Raw genomic sequence first — 18,157 nt, forward strand, 5'->3', positions numbered from 1 at the left:
CCTGACAAGACTTTTGATGTGAGTAAACCTTGTATTTTTCTTGTTTACTAAATGGTCTGAGAGTGATTTCTTTCTTAACAGGGAAACATAAAACAGGAAAAAAGATAATCCAAGCCTGCCTATAGCAAACTTGGATATCATAATTGTTCTAGAAGATTATGCAACCTTGTCCTAATAGCTTCTAGAGATAAGCTGTGGACGGATGGTGATTTTAACTCTGCTAAAATAGATATTTGCATGCTCACAAAAATGAAAAAAGGAAGGGTAGTTATTAAATAGAATATCCTCTCCTACTCATCTAAATCCATCTAACAGTGACCAGACCCAGGCCTGTCTCAGCAAAGTTTATGACTTCATGCCTGTTCAGATCACAGCCCTCTGCATGTATGCACGCTCACTGAATATTTGATATTCCACATTAGTGTTCATCATCCAGTGATCTTTTCAGTAGCTGTCAGACTTACAGTATCCATCAGTATTTGGCAGCTGACATGCAGGAAGAGACAGCGCTTTGACAGCATCTTACATGTACCAATCAATATCTGACAGTATCTAACAGTTAGTGTGCAGTGGCATTTAATACATTTTGTACTAAAATAATTCATTTATTTACCCAAGCATGGAAAAAAATCCCATCCTTCAATAGGTTAAAAAACACATACACGCTAAGCAAAACAGTTTAATTGCAAATGTTGATGTAAAAAATTGAGTTTGAAATTCAAATGTTGATTGGGGGGAGGGAATCAGATGTTGAAGTCAGCATTTTTAGATTTGTTGAACTTCAGTTAAGAAGAAAAAAAAATTGCAATGCTTTCTGTATAATCAGATGATGATGATGATGGTTTTTGGTTTTTTTGCCCAGCAAATTCTCATTGGTCTCGCTGCACATCTTTCTTTCAAGGTGCTACTTTGGGGCTGTCTCATTTCCTGAGCATTTACTACTTTGTACCTGGGAAAATGTGAGCCTCCTTCAGAAATCACTATTGGTTGCGATTGCGATTAGTGCATGGAATGAGATGGTGCAAGTGCCACAGGCAAGATGTTTATTTATTTCCCACATCTATGCCCCACCTTTCCCACAAGCCTGTGAGGTCAACACTCACAATCAAATTAAGATGGCTTACAATCAAATATTGGATCTGATCTCTGCTGCCTGTATACACAAATAAAGCATTTTTATAGCACTTACAGAGAGAATATCTCTGCAAGCATTACAACAACAAGCTGGTACTGTATTGTTATTCCTATGCTAAGATGGTGTTTGAGGTTAAGGGAACAGTGGCCTCATACTTTCTAAACCACAGACTGCAAGTGCAGGATTTACATGGCGGCTTCCTGCTATAAATACGCTAAACATGAATCACAATAGATGTGCCTACTTAAACACTCCAATAACAAATCCTTAACACACCAAATCCTGGACTTTATATTGCAACATAAACCAAGCGCATTTTGGCACAAAGGTCTTCATCAGTGGCCAAATATGATATCAGAACAAAAAACTAAACATAGCAAATCTATAAAATAAAATAAAAAAATTCATGAAATCAGCACTTCAATAATAATAATAATAATAATAATAATAATAATAATAATAATAATACCACATACCTAACCACCTGCCCTGCCCCATCCTGATGGGCTTATGGCTTGTGTTGAAAAATAGGGTACACAGGATTTGGCCTAAGAAGGATTTATGACTGGAGTGTTTGTATATGCGATCCCTCTTTATTGTAAGAAAGGATTCTGATTCCCCCCCTTCACTCCATGTATAAAAGTTTGGGGTTGTTTTTTTTTTTTTTGTTAAAGATCATTTGGTTGTTTGTAGGGCAAGCTCAACCATTTGATGGAGTGAGGTGAAACGTCTCAGGAAGTACATTTCGAGAGAATTTAACATTGCATTTTTCTGATCGTTCCGTCAGTGCAATCGTTTCAGCTTGCAAACAAAACCATCTCCCCTCATTATCCCCTAATGTATTATCATTGCATTTTTATCTTTAACTTAGCTTGCCTTGGGTATTATACACTTTGACTTGGAGGGGTGGGGGGTGAGGTGCACCATTTGCTGCTATGCTTTGGGCAGCAACATGTTTTGGGTCAGCCCTGGTTTTTCACACTTAAACAACCATATACCTGCTTGAGTCCTGAGTAACAGGTCTTTCAACCCAGTGCATCTGCCATCAACATCTGCCATGAATTTGCTACTGGGGGAGGGGAGAGAGGAGATAATACTGTGGCACTCACACCCTCAAACATTTCTCTGATGGAAATAGGGACGTCCCATTCCATAATGATAATTTTACTATTTATACCCCACACATCTTACTGGGTTGCCCCAGCCACTCTGGGTGGCTTGCAACATATATAAAAACACCACAAAACATTAAACATTCAGAAAACTTCCCTTTACAGGATTGCCTTCAGGTGGTTCAGGAGTCGGATAGCTCCATACCCTCCAACATTTCTCCAGTGAAAATAGGGACATTCTAAGGAAAAGGGACTCGGGTGGAGCTGTGGTCTAAACTCCTGAGCCTCTTGGGCTTGCCGATCAGAAGGTCGGCGGTTCAAATCCCCGCGACGGGGTGAGCTCCCGTTGCTCGGTCCCTGCTCCTGCCAATCTAGCAGTTCGAAAGCATGCCAAAAAGTGCAAGTAGATAAATAGGTACCACTCTGGCGGGAAGGTAAACGGTGTTTCTGTGAGCTGCTCTGGTTTACCAAAACTTAGTCATGCTGGCCACATGACCTGCAACTGGACCTAACGGTCAGGGGTACCTTTACCTTTGCCTTTTTAAGGAAAAGGGGGACATTCTGGGATCAATTTAGAAACCGGGACAGCTTCTCTAAATCAAGGACTTCCCTGGAAAATAGGGACACTTGGAGAGTCTCTGATACTCAGTGCCATATAAAGTGTGTATCTGCTCTGCCCCATCCTATGGTTTCGTGACTACAGGTCCAGTTTGAACTGAGGGACCCTGCTCCCACGGCTAGCACTGAAGTCACTTGACAACACCAGCTTATTATTATCATTAGCACCATTATCTCACGCTTGCAGACATTTCCGTGATTTTTAAAAAAATTAATACAACTATTTGTTTATTTTAATCATTTATTTAAGGTCTATCTACTGCCTCTTATGCAACAGGGGCTTTGAATTCTATCCTGCTGTCACACAGCATCCAATGACCCGAAATGCTGCTCCCTGGCTGCCGCGGCCAAGTTAGCCATGAAGGCAAACTCGGAACCTGCCTCTCTTGCTGAAGGAGCAGCGCCTGTCTCAGCGAGGCAAAACTCTTGGAAGAAGAGCCACGGCCTCTCTTCCTGGCGGAGGGGCACAAAGACACCGGGGGGGGGGGTGTCTGCTGCATTTTTGAGGACATACCTGAGCACCTCAACCAGCAGCAGAGGGCAGGGCAGACATTCATAGATGAGTGCCTTGCTTCTAATCCCTTTCCGTTGTCCTGCAAGTTGTTTTTTAAAATTAATACTAATAATACTAATAATACTAATAATACTAATAATACTAATAATACTAATAATACTAATAATACTAATACTAATAATACTAATACTAATACTAATACTAATACTAATACTAATACTAATACTAATACTAATAATAATAATTTATTATTTATACCCCGCCCATCTGGCTGGGTTTCCCCAGCCACTCTGGGTGGCTGCCAACAAAACACTAAAATACAATAACCTATTAAACATTAAAAGCTTCCCTAAACAGGGCTGCCTTCAGATGTCTTCTAAAAGTTATTTTTCTCTTTGACATCTGCTGGGAGGGCGTTCCACAGGGAGGGTGCCACTACCGAGAAGGCCCTCTGCCTGGTTCCCTGTAACTTGGCTTCTCGCAGTGAGGGAACCGCCAGAAGGCCCTCAGCACTGGTCCGCAGGGTCCGGGCAGAACAATGGAGGTGGAGACGCTCCTTCAGGTATACTGGACCAAGGCTGTTTAGGGCTTTAAAGATCAGCACCAACACTTTGGTGACCGGAAATGTACTGGGAGCCAAGGTAGGTCTTTCAAGACCTACGTTATGTGGTCTCGGCGGCTGCTCCCAGTCACCAGTCTAGCTGCCGCATTCTGGATTAGTTGTAGTTTCTGGGTCACCTTCAAAGGTAGCCCCACAGAGAGCGCATTGCAGTAGTCCAAGCGAGAGATAACTAGAGCATGCACCACTCTGGCCAGACAGTCTGATTTTTTTATCGATTTCCAACGGGTTACAAGCACAGCATTGCTATAGGAGCCGTTGGAATTGGCAAACCAAGATAATCCTGGCGAACCCTTGGCCATTCATGCGCTAATGTTGCGAAGCAAGATGCCCAGCAGGTGGATAAGATGAGGGAGGATGGTGGGAAACTTGAATCTGCCCAGGGCTGTGACAAAACCTCGTGGTGGCCCTGCCTGCTGTCATGGCTCACCTTTCCTTTCCACCAGAAGGATCACATCTCCTGTCCGCGTATGCTCCTGCAAGGCACTTTCCACTTCTCCCGGGCTCAGGTCCCGCACGTCCGCCCCATTCACCTTTGCAATGACATCCCCTTCCTCCAGCAAGGGGCATCGCTGTCGGTCCCAAATCTTCACCACCCGAGCCCCCGGCCTGCCCCCACTGAGAGACCCCACTCCAAACCACGGGCCAGAGGGGCTGCAGGGCAAGGGCACTGGGGTGAGGCGGCTGCAGGGTGGCCCCCGGTGGAGGTGCCGCTCGGCATGTTCTTCTTCGTCGCCCAGGCAGGCTTTGGTGCAACAGCGGACGCTGAGTCCACGGGTCCTGCGGGATGGGGGCGGGCCAGCTTCTTGGCCGCAAGCTGGACCCCTGGGGACAGTGGGGCTGGGGGGCACAGCCCCATACGTTGGCGGAGGGCGTCGGGACAGGAGAGGCTCCCCATCAGAAAGGCAGGAGCAGGGTGACTGGCGATGGGTATATTGCAGGATGCAGTTCCCGTCCACCACCACTACGACATTCACTGAAAAGGTGGAAGGAAAATAAAAGAGAGGCAGCAAGACAGTACCTTTCAGTGCCAAGATTAGGGCTGAAACAAATTTTCCGCCATACAAAATCTCTTCCAGATTCTGCAGAAATCTAGTCAAATATTCATTTGCCAAACAAGTCACCCGATATTTGATATCTGCATTTGACGTCCTATGATATTTGACGCTGCTTGGCATTATTTGGAACTAGGTGACATGTAATGGTATTTAGTACTTCATTTAATAACTGGCATGCAACATTTTAATTTATTTTTTTTTAGTAGTCAATAATATTTAACAGCTAATAAGCAATGGGATTTAGTATTTGATGGTTGGCAAGCAATAGTATTTAGTATCTGATTGTATTTGGTAAGTGACATGTAATGGGATTTAGTATTTAATAACATTTGATAGATGGCATGCTGTGGTGTTAAGTATTTGACAGCTGACAGCTTATGTGGTTTCGTATTTCTTTATACTGTATTATGGATGTATGTCATGAGCAGCTTTAATAATCTAGTGGAGCTGGTTTTAACGAAGTATATATGTGTAAATAAACAAAGAAATGCCTGCCAAAAGCACCAAGAGATGCCAGCAAATCTAAACAGTTCTAATTCAGAGGCACAATGTCACATTCCAAATGCACATGTAAAAATGGTGAAATTGGAAATTTCAGTGAATTTCAAATACCCATTTCAGCTCTAGGCAAGATGAGGCATTGCTATGGAATGCAAGGCCATAAACTCGTTATAAACTAGCCATTCATACATTTAGAAGGACTAATATTCTGGAATCGTCTGCTTGGAGCAGTTGCAGGAGCCAAGATACCCATTGACTGCAAAACAGAATTGGATACATTGGTAACAGGTATATCATGATTTCCTACTCTGATATCTCATTGGGGCCCTTTGGGTTCAGAGAAGTTCTCCCCTTGCCACAAAGACCTTGGATATTTTTAATCCTTCCTCAGGAGCATCAGACATGACCACAGTTGAAGATGAGGTGTTGTGATTTTCCCCTGGGGATAGGCTCGAGGTCACTGGTTTGGGATTGCAACACATTGCCGTATTTGTGGCTATGAAGGAACTGTTCCAAATAATCCTAAATAATGTGGAATGTACTGTATTTTTTGCTCTATAAGACTCACTTTTTCCCTCCTAAAAAGTAAGGGGAAATGTGTGTGCATCTTATGGGGCGAATGCAGGCTGCGCAGCTATCACAGAAGCCAGAACAGCAAGAGGGATTGCTGTTTTACTGCGCAGCAATTCCTCTTGCTGTTCTGGCTTCTGAGATTCAGAATATATTTCTTTTCTTGTTTTCCTCCTCCAAAAACTTGTGGTCTGGTGCGTCTTATGGAGCGAAAAATACGGCAGTTGTGCTGTGTTGTAATAAACAGATATGATTCTTCTACACAGGAGTGCCAGCTTGGCCCTGCCACCATGGGTGCCCGGGGCTGTGGGTGCCATGCAGTGTGCATGGCCTTGGGACTGAAATTTGGGGGTGCCCGGTCCCTTCATGGGGAATTTTGTGGGTGCTTGGGCACTTTGGGACTCCAGGGAGTTGGCACCTATGCTTCTACAGAATGGTTCCCAGACAGTTCTCTTTCATTAAAACAGACCGTCTTGACCAGGCATAGGTAAACTCAGCCCTCCAGATGTTTTAGGACTACAACTCCCATCATCCCTAGCAAACAGGACCAGTGATAAGAGATGATGGGAATTGTAGTCTCAAAACATCTGGAGGGCCCAGTTTGCCCATGCCTGGTCTTGACTCTACTGCCAGAAAAATATTTTTTAAGTCAAAAAGCATGGGTTTTATTCCACAAGATGAAACTTTCAATGTTTCAGGCTTCTCTCTCTTTTTGCCTGTGTTTCAGGAGAGAGGCTGCAATTCTGGCCGTTACATTTGGGGTGTACAAACTTTGCAAGGGTAGGAGAAGCCGCCATAGCTCTGACAAGGAGGTCACGTTGTAGCATGTGCAATGGGCACATGTTCTTAAGAAAGCCCTACAGTGCTTCGTTTGGTGAAGCTGGGCAGGAACGGCAACACTACGTTTTGGAACATACAGCAAAGTTCAGCCCTGGCACAGCCCTGCGCACAAGTCCACAAAATGTCTCCCTAGCCTGCCTGTCATATCTGATGTCCAAAGGCTTGTTGGACGTTTGAAGCACATTCTTTCCCTCAAAGAATTCTGGGAATAGCTTGTTAAGGGTCGCTGGGAACTGTGACTCCTGTGAGGTTAAACTAGAGGGCCCAGAATTATTAGAGGAAAAGAACCTGCCATGGATGTGCTTTAAAAATGTGTGCACGGTCTTTTCTAAAGGCTTCAGGGAATTCTTGTTCGCCACAGGCAACCCGTTATTGACAAGAATGCTTCAACTGGAGGAGAGTAGGTTCTCCTGCTAGCATGACTTAATGGTGGCATTCACACAAACTCTAACTCAGGGATCAGCAACAGGAAACACAGGGGACAAATCTCCACCCCCTGCAATCCACTTTACTTCTGGTTCCCAGAGTAGGCCCTGATGTTCTCCCAAGCTGAGAGGCAGGTGAGGGATTCGAAGTCCTTCCTTTCAGCTTGGGCAGCAGAAGTGGCTTTGGCAGTGCTCTTCCTTAAATCACCTCAGCTCCTCATTATCACATTGAAGCCAAGATACAAGGAAATGGTAAAGAGAAGGCTCTCAAGCAGAGGTCCTCACTCAGCCTTTGGGGGGACAGGGACCCAAAATCCAAGAAATGGTTGTGGGCACCACAGACATACCCATTTCACAGAAGAAAAACTGGCAATGCTTAGACTCCCCCCCCCCACAAAAAACCGCAACCACACACCCCCTCAAAACAAATAAAACACGCAGAGGGGAAAAACAAGCGATAACCCCCCCAAAAAACAAAAGAATCAAAAACAAAACAAAGCTCACTCCTCGATTTAAAATATACTAGGAGGAGCAAGTCTCAAGAAAGCATTTTGTTTCTCACACACAGGTTCTACTTTGCAGACCCGGGTTCAAAAGGAAGAGCTCTACCAAAGCCTGCAAGGTGGAGGGAATACAGTCCTTTGCCTCCATCTTGGTTTGAGTGGGAAAAGGCTCCATCTGCACTATCACATTCAAAGCAGTATCACATACCCTCCAACATTTCTCCGATGAAAATAGGGACATCCCATTCCATTATGAAATTTTTACTATTTATACCCCACACATCTGACTGGGTTGCCCCAGATACTCTGGGCAGCTTCCAACATATATAAAAATATAATAAAACATCAAACATTTAAAAAATCCCTCCCTATACAGGATTGCCTTCAGATAGTTCGGGGGCTGGGAAACTCCATAACCTCCAACATTTCTCCGATGAAAATAGGGACATCCTAAGGAAAAGTGAGATATTCTGGGATCAAATCGGAAACCGGGACGGCTTCTCTAAATCAGGGATGTCCCTGGAAAAAGAGGGACACTCGGAGGGTCTGGTATCATATCACTTCAAACAATCATGGCTTCCCACAAAGAACCCTGCGAGTTGTAGTTTGCTAAGAGTGTTGAGAAATTTTAGGCGATTCCTATTCCCCTCAAAGAGCAACAAATTCCAGAGTTTCCTACAAAGGAGGGATTGATTGTTCCCCCACTCTGATAATTGTATCTCTGTGAGGGGCATAATGGTCTCCTAGCACCCTTAAGAAAGTGCAGTTTCCAGGTTACTTTGGAGGAAGCCATTACTGTTTAAAGTGCTATAATGTTGCTTTAAATGTGCAATGCAGATGGGGTCTTAGAGAGCCAATATTGCTGATCATTCTGCACTTACTGGGCTGAAAAGGACCCCATTAAAATCAATTGCCAATTGCAATCCCCACCGTAGGGCGTCCTATTTATAACAACACCCCAAAAACCCTCCACACTCACCTCCTGCAGCTGGGGTGGTCTCTGTTGCAGGAATACGAGCCTCACAAGTCACCTGGGGGCTTTGTCTTGTGCTGCAGCTTTTGGAAGGGGGACAACAACAAGAGGTGAGTATTTCTCAGGATGGCAGACTCCTCCATTCCCTCGCTCCCCACTTCAGTTGATCAGCCCTCTCAGGTGGAGGATGAGTAGCGCATTGGACTGACCTGATGCCACAGGGCTCGATCCTCTCTGAACCCCAGTCGTGGACATGGGGGCCAGCACCCCCCATGACTGCCCCACAGTCAGCGCAGCCAGGGATCTCACTCCGGGGACCCAAGCTCAGTCCCCCACATCCAATAGGGGAGCTTCGTAGGGTCCCCAGAGGTTGCCTCACTTTGTCCTGTGCAAAGACACAAATGTTGACATACAGCTCAGATTCCAGGATGGTTTGTGCATTGACTAAGTTTTTACTCAGACTAGACCCACTGAAATAAATGTGATTGAGGCGCCTTAACCCCAATAGGCCTGCTTAGCTGAAAACCACCCAGTGAGAGCCATAACATCAGAGGGTGGGGAACCTTTTTCAGCTGGAGGGCCACCTTCCCTTTGGTACAATCTCCCAGGGGCCGCACATCGGTTGTGTAAAGGGCCAGAGGCAAAAATGGGCAGAGCAATGAGTATAAATTCCACCTTTGAAAGTTGCAAGCAAGGGTCGCTCAACAAAAAGCACTCAAGGAGGATGTGAAGCAAGGTCACCAAGCAGTGTGGCTGGGGAAAGATGATGTGGCGTGGAGTCCCCATGGCCCAGAGAGCACTGAAAGGCCCCATGAAAGAGAGGTTCTGGCTAGTCCAGCTTCAAATGGGTGCTTGTGGGAACACTTTCTCCTGACCGCCAAGTGCTTGATATTCCCGCCTTGAGTTCTGCTCTTGTTTGTGCAACCACAGAAAAGCAGGGGGAAGAGGGGGCTTCTCAAGCCCCTGACAGGCTGCCCTATAAAGCAGGTGGTCTGTGCCTAGCCTGGTGACACACTCTCCTGAATATGAGGAGGTTCTTGCCCTGCCCTCTACCTTCAGAGAAGTGAAAGGTATGGCTTATTTGTTTGTTTGCAACATTTACAAGGTTATTACCAACAAAACTGGGATTGAGATAGCCGAAGAGCACAAAAAAGAAATCATATCAGACTGGTATTGTTACATTACCTTATATCGCAAATATAAACAATTACAAACGAAACCTGAAATTACTCCGCTCAGTAAAATCAACCCAACTGTAAAGTGTTTCAGAAAAAATGAATCAAACCATGAAAAAGAAAATGTACACGGAAGGGCTTATTGAAAAGGGGAGAAGCTTTCTTGTCCATGGGAGGGGACTTTTTTAAAAAGCAGAGGGAGAAGAAGTGCTGCAGCCTGTTTGCTTCCTCTTTGCTTTGCTGCCTGCTGGCCTTGTGGAGCAAGCAGCGGTCCTGTCCCTGGAGCAGTTTTTGGAAAGTGGGTGTGAAGCGCAGGAGCCATCCTTTTGCTGCTCTGCTCTGCTTGTTTTGTTTTGCTCTCTGCCAGCCACATGAAGTGGTAGGTCAGCAACTACTTTTTTAAAAAAAGTGTGGGGTGTGTGTGTCAGGGGCAAGCATGGCAACGGCCTGTTGGCACATTTTGCTGCCTGTCAGCCATGTGGCAGGCAGCTGCCTGATGGACATTTTGAAAAGGTGGGGTTGCAGGAAGAAATGAAACCCATTGCTGCTATGTTTGCTTTGTTTGCTGCCACATGCAGCAGACACAGTGTTAGAAACTCAGATATATAAGGTAGGCGCCAAATGTCTCCTTAAACCAAGGTTGTAGCTGCCAAAACAGAATGTCTAGTTGCCATTTTGGGGCAAGATGGCTCTGAAGTTTTATTTTTCAAATGATGGTCTGATTGTGATTATCAGTTAAACATCTGGCTTGTTCTGATGACAATCTTGAGCTCGGTTAAGAGCTTTGAGCACTTAAAGAAGAAAAGTTAATTGATCCAATGACAGTTCACATATATATCAACCCCTTTTTCTTAACAGTGACTGCTCCTACACAGACTGCACAGAAAAAGCGTTTTTTTCCAGAAATTCATTCCGATTGTGTGGATAAAATATAATGGATAGAATTTGACAGGATGGGGTATTAGTGTGTGAAAACAGTCCAGATCCAAGGATCTCCAGACAGTGGAGATGTCAGGTGCCCTCCTGGCACCAGGAATCTTCACTTGGTTCCAATGGCCGATAGTCAGGTGCGAAATACACCTGGCACCTGGCTAATTTTGAACACTGAGCAGGCAGCAACCAGAGAAGAGCATTCCTTGAATAGAAGGGTAAGGAGGAGATGTGGAAATCCTTTTTGTTTATGTTGCATATCATACAGCAGGAATTGTTCCAAAGCTGTTGGTGCAGAAAGGCCAGTGCAGAGGCACTATTATCTCATTTTTCTTATATTTCCCCAAGTTGTTTTGGGGGTGGGGCAAATTGCAGAGGCATTATCACTGTTACCGCTTCAGAGGTTTTGAGACCACCTCATCTAACCTCCCCACAAAAAACCCAGAAAGACTGTTCATGAAATAGCGGGTGTTGTCAAATCGCCCTGTAAACAAATCAGGATGAATGCTCAATAAACAGGGTGTCAGAGCTGCCTCTAGGTCCCAGCTCACAGAGGACCAACGCCCGGTTGATGTAATGTACAAAAGTCTTTATTGAAGTTTAGTTTCCATTTCAAACCCCAGAGCGTGCAGCCCTACGTCTTGGCTCTAGATCGGCGAAGTCCCCTCTGAGTCACTACCCCTTCCGCACCAGTTTAAGATCCTAGCCCGGCTCCACCTCCTGCGCTGTTCCTTCCTCCTCTGGGTCCTTCTGCCCCCTGGGGTTTCCTCCTTCCTGGACTCTTCTGACGCTGACCCCCCTGAGTCTTGCCCTTCCTTCCGGCGGGCTTTAGGACCTGGCTCCCTATCCGGGCTACCTGCTGTGCCGCTCGCCTGTACATTTGAACTTGGCGCACGCGCCCAGCCGGTGACTTTCCCCTTGACCGTTTCCCCGCTCTCCGATGGAGGCGTGGTCACTCCTGACTCATCTCCTCTCTCTGGTGGTGAGAACACTGGTCCCGATGCCTGGGACTCCTCCCCCCCACTGCGCTCTGGTGGGGAAGCTGGTCCTGATTTCCAACTGCTGCTCAGGGAGTCCCCGCTGGCCCCTTCCTTCTGGGGTTTTCCCCTTGGCACCCCCCTTGCCCTGGCCATCGGCGCTCCTCTCTGTGAATCTTCCGATTCGCTGGAGAGACTCGTGGAATTTCTCTGACCACTGTCACTGCCTACACCCCCCTCGGATTCCTCCTCCTCACTCTCCATTTGCTCCATCTCCTGTGTCTCTGCTCCTGAACCCCTGACACAGGGTATTTGGAAGTGCCCTGTGAAAAGTGTGGCACAGCTGAGTACACACAATCTCACTTTCCCCCTCTCTACGCATTAAAATCGAGGGACGCCGGTGGCACTGTGGGTTAATCCACAGAGCCTAGGACTTGCCGATCAGAAGGTCGGCGGTTTGAATCCCCGCAACGGGGTGAGCTCCCGTTGCTCAGTCCCTGCTCCTGCCAACCTAGCAGTTCAAAAGCATGTCAAAGTGCAAGTAGATAAATAGGTACCGCTCCGGCGGGAAGGTAAACGGCGTTTCCGTGCGCTGCTCTGGTTCGCCAGAAGCGGCTTAGTCATGCTGGCCACATGTACGCTGTACGCTGGCTCCCTCGGCCAATAAAGCGAGATGAGCGCCACAACCCCAGAGTCGGTCACGACTGGACCTAATGGTCAGGGGTCCCTTTACCTTTACCTTTACGCATCTGAAATAACATCTGAAAGGGGCGGTACAATCAGCAGAGTCAAGTGGGAAACTTTTGTCAGGACTGGACTGCTCTCTCACTGAAATAATTCTCAACCCTGCACACTGAAAGCTAGCATGTCTGGGAGAAGCCAAAATTCCAATGGCTACGTTTTTTGTGTGAAGGGAGTTGGAGGGGAGTATTTAAAATGGTAAAAGTACATATAGTATGAGAGACAAAACATGCTATGTTTTATACAATATGACAATATTTTCTGAATGGCTTACTATCTCTTTTTGGAGCATGCTCAGTAGTAGATGGTATCTTTGGTTAGATCACCTTCTGAGAGAGCTCATGTGTGGCCATGAGACAAAGCCCTGATCCTGGAAATATTTTGCTCAGGTGTGGTGTAGTGGTTAAGAGCGGTAGTCTCCTAATCTGGTGAACCGGGTTCGCTTCCCCGCTCATCCACACGCAGCTGCTGGGTGACCTTAGGCCAGTCACACTTCTCTGAAGTCTCTCAGCCCCACTCACCTCACAGAGTGTTTGTTGTGGGGGAGGAAGGGAAAGGAGAATGTTAGCCGCTTTGAGACTCCTTAAAGGGAGTGAAAGGCGGGATATCAAATCCAAACTCTTCTTCTTCTTCTACCTCTGCCATAAAACACAGTTAAGTACCACCCCACTGGCAATATGAGAATAATAATGACACAATTTTACTGGACAAGGCTGTTGTAAGGATTACTGATAATGCATGGGAATTATTCATAGGCTAAGTAATATTATTATATTTATAAGGTTAAACCTTATATCTAAAGGCAGCCCTGTTTAGGGAAGCTTTTAATGTTTAACAGGCTATTGTATTTTAATATTCTGTTGGAAGCCACTCAGAGTGGCTGGGGAAACCCAGCCAGATGGGTGGGGTATAAATAAATTATTATTATTATTATTATTATTATTATTATTATTATTATTATTATTATTAACAACCTATTGTTGAACCCACTAAGACTGAACCATTTGAAATTTAAATGCCCATTTTGAATCCCCATAAAGTAGAGCTGTATGAACTACCCTGCAGAATGCTTGCTGAAGAGTTATGTGTTACTAGAAAGCCTGCCTGAGGCCAGAGTATGTTTGATGCAAAATGGGCATTAAACCCCCACATAGCTGATTCATGTAAAACAACAATAACACACAAATTCACTTCTTCTCTGTCTCTAGAACCCATGGGATAATATCTGCACTGATACCTGATTTCTAAGATTCTCTCTGAGGTTCTGACAGCAAATACTGCAGTATCTTGAATGTTATCAGTTTTACAGTGATTCTAAAATCAGTCTGTGTATCTGAAGAAGTGTGCATGCACACGAAAGCTCATACCAAGAACTGACTTAGTTGGTCTTTAAGGTGCTACTGGAAGGAATTTGTTTTGTTTTGACTATGGCAGACCAACACGGCTACCTATCTGTATCTAAAATCACAAATCTCTTTCTTTAGTGGCTACTACAACAATCAGTTCCAACACTACATCTAATAATATTTTGTCTCAACATGCATGTCTTCTCACCAGTGCTGTGCTACATCTGCCATTTTACTGGCTGATCACCTATGTACACCCCCCCCCCAAGAATCCTGGGAAACGTAGATCGCCCCTCACAGAGCTACAATTCCCAGTACCCTTGGAATAACTACAGTTCCCATGGTTTTTTGGGTGTGTGCGATTTAAATGCACTTCAAATGTATGGTGAGAGCTCAGAGAGAAAGACCATCTCCTGCAAGACCACCACAGTGCATTTGGATTTCATCCTCTTGAGTCATATATCATCATGCGAAGGGCAAACATCACTGGTCCCTTTTCAGAACTGAGGCAATTGTTTTGGGGGAAGTGGAGAGGGGAGAAAGAGTTTTACTGCTGGGTCCTGGGACCTCTGCAAAAGGAAGGGGTTCCTGTCAGAATTTATAAGGGGAACACTCTAGAAAGCAGTTGGATCCCAGGAGACCCAGGAAAGGAAACACTCTGAGCAGTGGAAAACAGAGATTGGGTTTAGCACCTAACTAGTCATGACGCGGGTGGCACTGTGGGATAAATCACAGAGCCTAGGACTTGCCGATCAGAAGGTCAGCGGTTCGAATCCCCATGACGAGGTGAGCTCAGGTTGCTTGGTCCCTGCTCCTGCCATCCTAGCAGTTCGAAAGCACGTCAAAAGTGCAAGTAGATAAATAGGTACCGCTCCGGCGGGAAGGTAAACGGCGTTTCCATGCGCTGCTCTGGTTCACCAGAAGCGGCTTAGTCCTGCTGGCCACATGACCCGGAAGCTGTACGCCGGCTCCCTCGGCCAATAAAGCGAGATGAGCGCTGCAACCCCAGAGTCAGCCATGACTGGACCTAATGGTCAGGGGTCCCTTTACCTTTAGCTTTAGTCAGGTGGAAGGATGGAAACAGGGAGTGAATGCTCTGCTGAAAAATCATAGCCCCTCTCTTTCCCTTGTTCCAGGATCAGCAGTTAAAGGATCCTAGGATATGGAGTGGGAAATCCCAGCATCACTCCATGTCAGGATCTGCTCCTTACCTGAATAAAGGCCATGCTCCTGGAGTAAAGGTCACCCCACCCCCCACTCTCCACCCAGAGCTGTCTGCCTAGTTAACCCCCTTGTTGGTTAGTGGGGTTGCAGCAGGTACTAAGCAGGTGGTTTCGTGGGGGTGGGGGGTTGCTGCCCACTGAACCCGCTGCCGGAAAGTGCCCTGTCACTTCCACTCAGCACCCAACGAGTCACCCGTCTCTTCGCTGGCCTGTCACATCCTTCTCTGCTCGTTCCCAGCACCCCTCCCCGGCCCGGCTGTCAGGTCCTATCCATCTCTTGACATCATCCACTCACCTGCTCCCGCCTCCCCGCCCCCCCCCTGGCTCTCATCCCTTCTCTCCCATCAGCAGCCACCCCCAGCCAGCCCATCTCCATCCATCACCCTCCCCGCAGGCAGCCACCTGGTTCTCCCCCCTCCCCCCACAACCCCACAACCAACTTTAACCCACTGCACTACAGGCCGGCTACTTATCTCCTCCTCGTCCTCCCGCTACCCCTTCCCTCCCCACCCCTGCAGGGTAGACCCGGGAATCCTCTTAGAAGGGCTGATCCTCCATCCATCATCGCCATGCTGGGGGAAGAGAAGCGAGGAGGAGGAGGAGGAGGAAGAGGAGGGGGCGCCCTTTCCTTACCTCTGTGGATGCCCCCGCCGCCAGCGCTGTTCTGGCTCGCAGCAGCCCCCGGCCTCGGCTCCCCTAACCTCCCAGGCGGGCCCTGCCAAGCAGCGGCGGCAGCAGCAGCAGCCAGAGCCAAGGAGGTTAGGGAGCAACCTTGGATGCTGATGCTGCCCGAAATAGCAGCAGTTAGCAAGAGGAGGGACCATGGGCCGTTGCCAAGGCAACGCGAATTGCTACCCTCCTCCTCCTCCTCCTCCTCCTGCCCGGCAGAAAGTGATGCGGAGGGCGAGGGGAGAGAGAGACAGACAGAGACGCTGGCCAATGGCAGAGCGCAGCAGAGGATAATCCGCAAGGCTGTGGGACAGGAGCCCCCCCCCCCCCCCGCACCCTGCGCGCATCCCTCCCCGTCGCTGCAGCGCGTCTTCTAGCCTCTAGGGGGCGCGTCGTGAGCAGCGGCCTCGGGTTGCAAACGCTTTCTTGGGTACGAGCACGAATTAATTTCCCGCTTCCCAGACCCGCGTTGCGTGCGTTGCTTTGTGATGCTGGGTGGAAGTAAAGGACAGGAAGGATCAGACCAATATTTATGTATGCAGCTACGGCGGCAAGGTTATTATTATTAGTTTTCCAAAAATATTTTCATTGATTTTCACAAAATTATAAGCAAACAAACAAAAATCATAACCTTATTAAAATTACACTTATTAACATTGTTCAGTGACTTCCTCGCTTCCCCTTGGTTGAATTTCAATGCGTATCCTTTTAATGGTTTTCCAAATCAGAGTTCTTATAAACTTAATCATTTAACATCCTTACATCTTTTCAATTCTAAATTAAACTTAACTTATATAAAATCCTAAGCCAATCAAACACCTGCAAGCTATTTCCAATTAGTTTAACTTAACAACTTTAACTAAATAATCATTAAATTTTGTCCATTCTTCCTGATACTCCTCCTCCTTCTGGTCATGGACTCTTCCAGTTAGGTCAGCTAGCTCCGCAAAATCCATCATCTTCATCTGCCATTCTTCCACAGCTGGTAATTCTTGCGTTTTCCACTTTTTAGCTAGTAAAATTCAAGCAGCAGTTGTGGCATAGAGTAATGTAGGTATGTTTTATGTTATGAAAATTAGGTAGTGTGTTGTGTACGTGTATTGTGTAAATGTATATGTATGTGTTTTATATGTTAATAAAATAAAATAATTTTTTTTTAAAGGAAGTATATATCACTATTTTGCAGGAGGCCTTCAAGTGACCAGGTCTTTAGGTTTGTGCAGTTAATGGGGATGAAAGAACTCTGCCATATTAGCATGAAAAATCCACTGTTTTAAAAATGGACTTTTTGCAATGTGAAAAGTGAAGGGGAAAATGGACTAAAAAGTGTGGAAAGCACAAATAATGGGAAACAAACAAATCAGAATGAATGATCTTTTTTCTTCTTCACTGAAAGTTATTTTTATCAACACATGAAGAACCAACAAAGAAAAAGCAGTATACAAAAGTTAACATCAAATACCAAACATTTTTTAAACATAAAAACTAAAACAGGCTTCAACCTCGGCCTTCCAGATGTTTTTGGCCTACAACTCCCATGATCCCTAGCTAGCAGGACCAGTGGTCAGGGAAGATGGGAATTGTAGTCTCAAAACATCTGGAGGGCCGAGGTTGAGGAAGCCTGAACTAAAAGAAAGAAAATAAATAAAAAGGAATAAAAGAAAAGAGAAAGAAAAGACTTGCATGTCTATCAGCTTTATAAATATATGCAAACCCCTTGCTCCATAATAGCATCAAACTCTCCTACTTTCCATAAACCAACCTTTTTTCAGACTTTAAACCCAGATATTACAAGCTCATTTTCCTTTTTACTTAAGAAGTGCACAAGGGGCTTCCAATCATTAATAAATGTCAACAATGATTTTTCTCTAATTAAACATGTCAGCTTTGCCATCACAGTCAAATCCATTAATTTCAGTAACCATTCTTCCCTAGTAGGTAATATTAAGTCCTTCCATGTTTATGCATAAAAGAGTCTCACCACTGTGATCATATATTGCAGTAATCTTTTATACTTTTTTTCTAGTTGTATAACTATTTGTCCCAGCAGGACTAATTAATCCCAGCAGGAGTTCTGGTTTCAGTTGAACATTAACCTTCAAATTTTTCTGTATCAATGTGTGCATTTGGATCACATTTTTAAAGCTTTTTTTAAAAAAGAATTTCTTTATTAATTTTCACATAGACAAATATACATGAATTACATAACATACAAAACAGAAAACACT

The 18,157-nt window shown here is 45.7% G+C and overlaps 1 protein-coding gene across 4 annotated transcripts in view; it reads right to left on the reverse strand.

The window, feature by feature from the left end:
* The window catches only part of MAGIX (MAGI family member, X-linked), a 34,431-nt gene extending 18,307 nt beyond the window's left edge, over window positions 1–16,124 (reverse strand). The window contains exons 1-4 of one of the 4 annotated variants that reach the window (XM_081845087.1): window positions 15,894–16,124; window positions 9,078–9,253; window positions 8,875–8,951; window positions 4,429–4,974 (exon numbers count right to left, since the gene is read on the reverse strand). In XM_081845087.1, the coding sequence (XP_081701213.1) occupies window positions 4,429–4,974; window positions 8,875–8,951; window positions 9,078–9,142 (688 nt within the window). In that variant the 5' untranslated portion in view covers window positions 9,143–9,253; window positions 15,894–16,124. Of the gene's footprint in view, window positions 1–4,428; window positions 6,226–8,874; window positions 8,952–9,077; window positions 9,254–15,893 lie in introns of those variants that run through there. The other 3 variants (XM_081845089.1, XM_081845086.1, XM_081845088.1) reach the window with 3 other exon arrangements.
* Window positions 16,125–18,157: the final 2,033 nt, after the last annotated feature.

Source organism: Podarcis erhardii (genome assembly GCF_964252035.2).
Source record: "Podarcis erhardii genome assembly, chromosome: 17".
Lineage (NCBI taxonomy): Eukaryota > Metazoa > Chordata > Lepidosauria > Squamata > Lacertidae > Podarcis > Podarcis erhardii.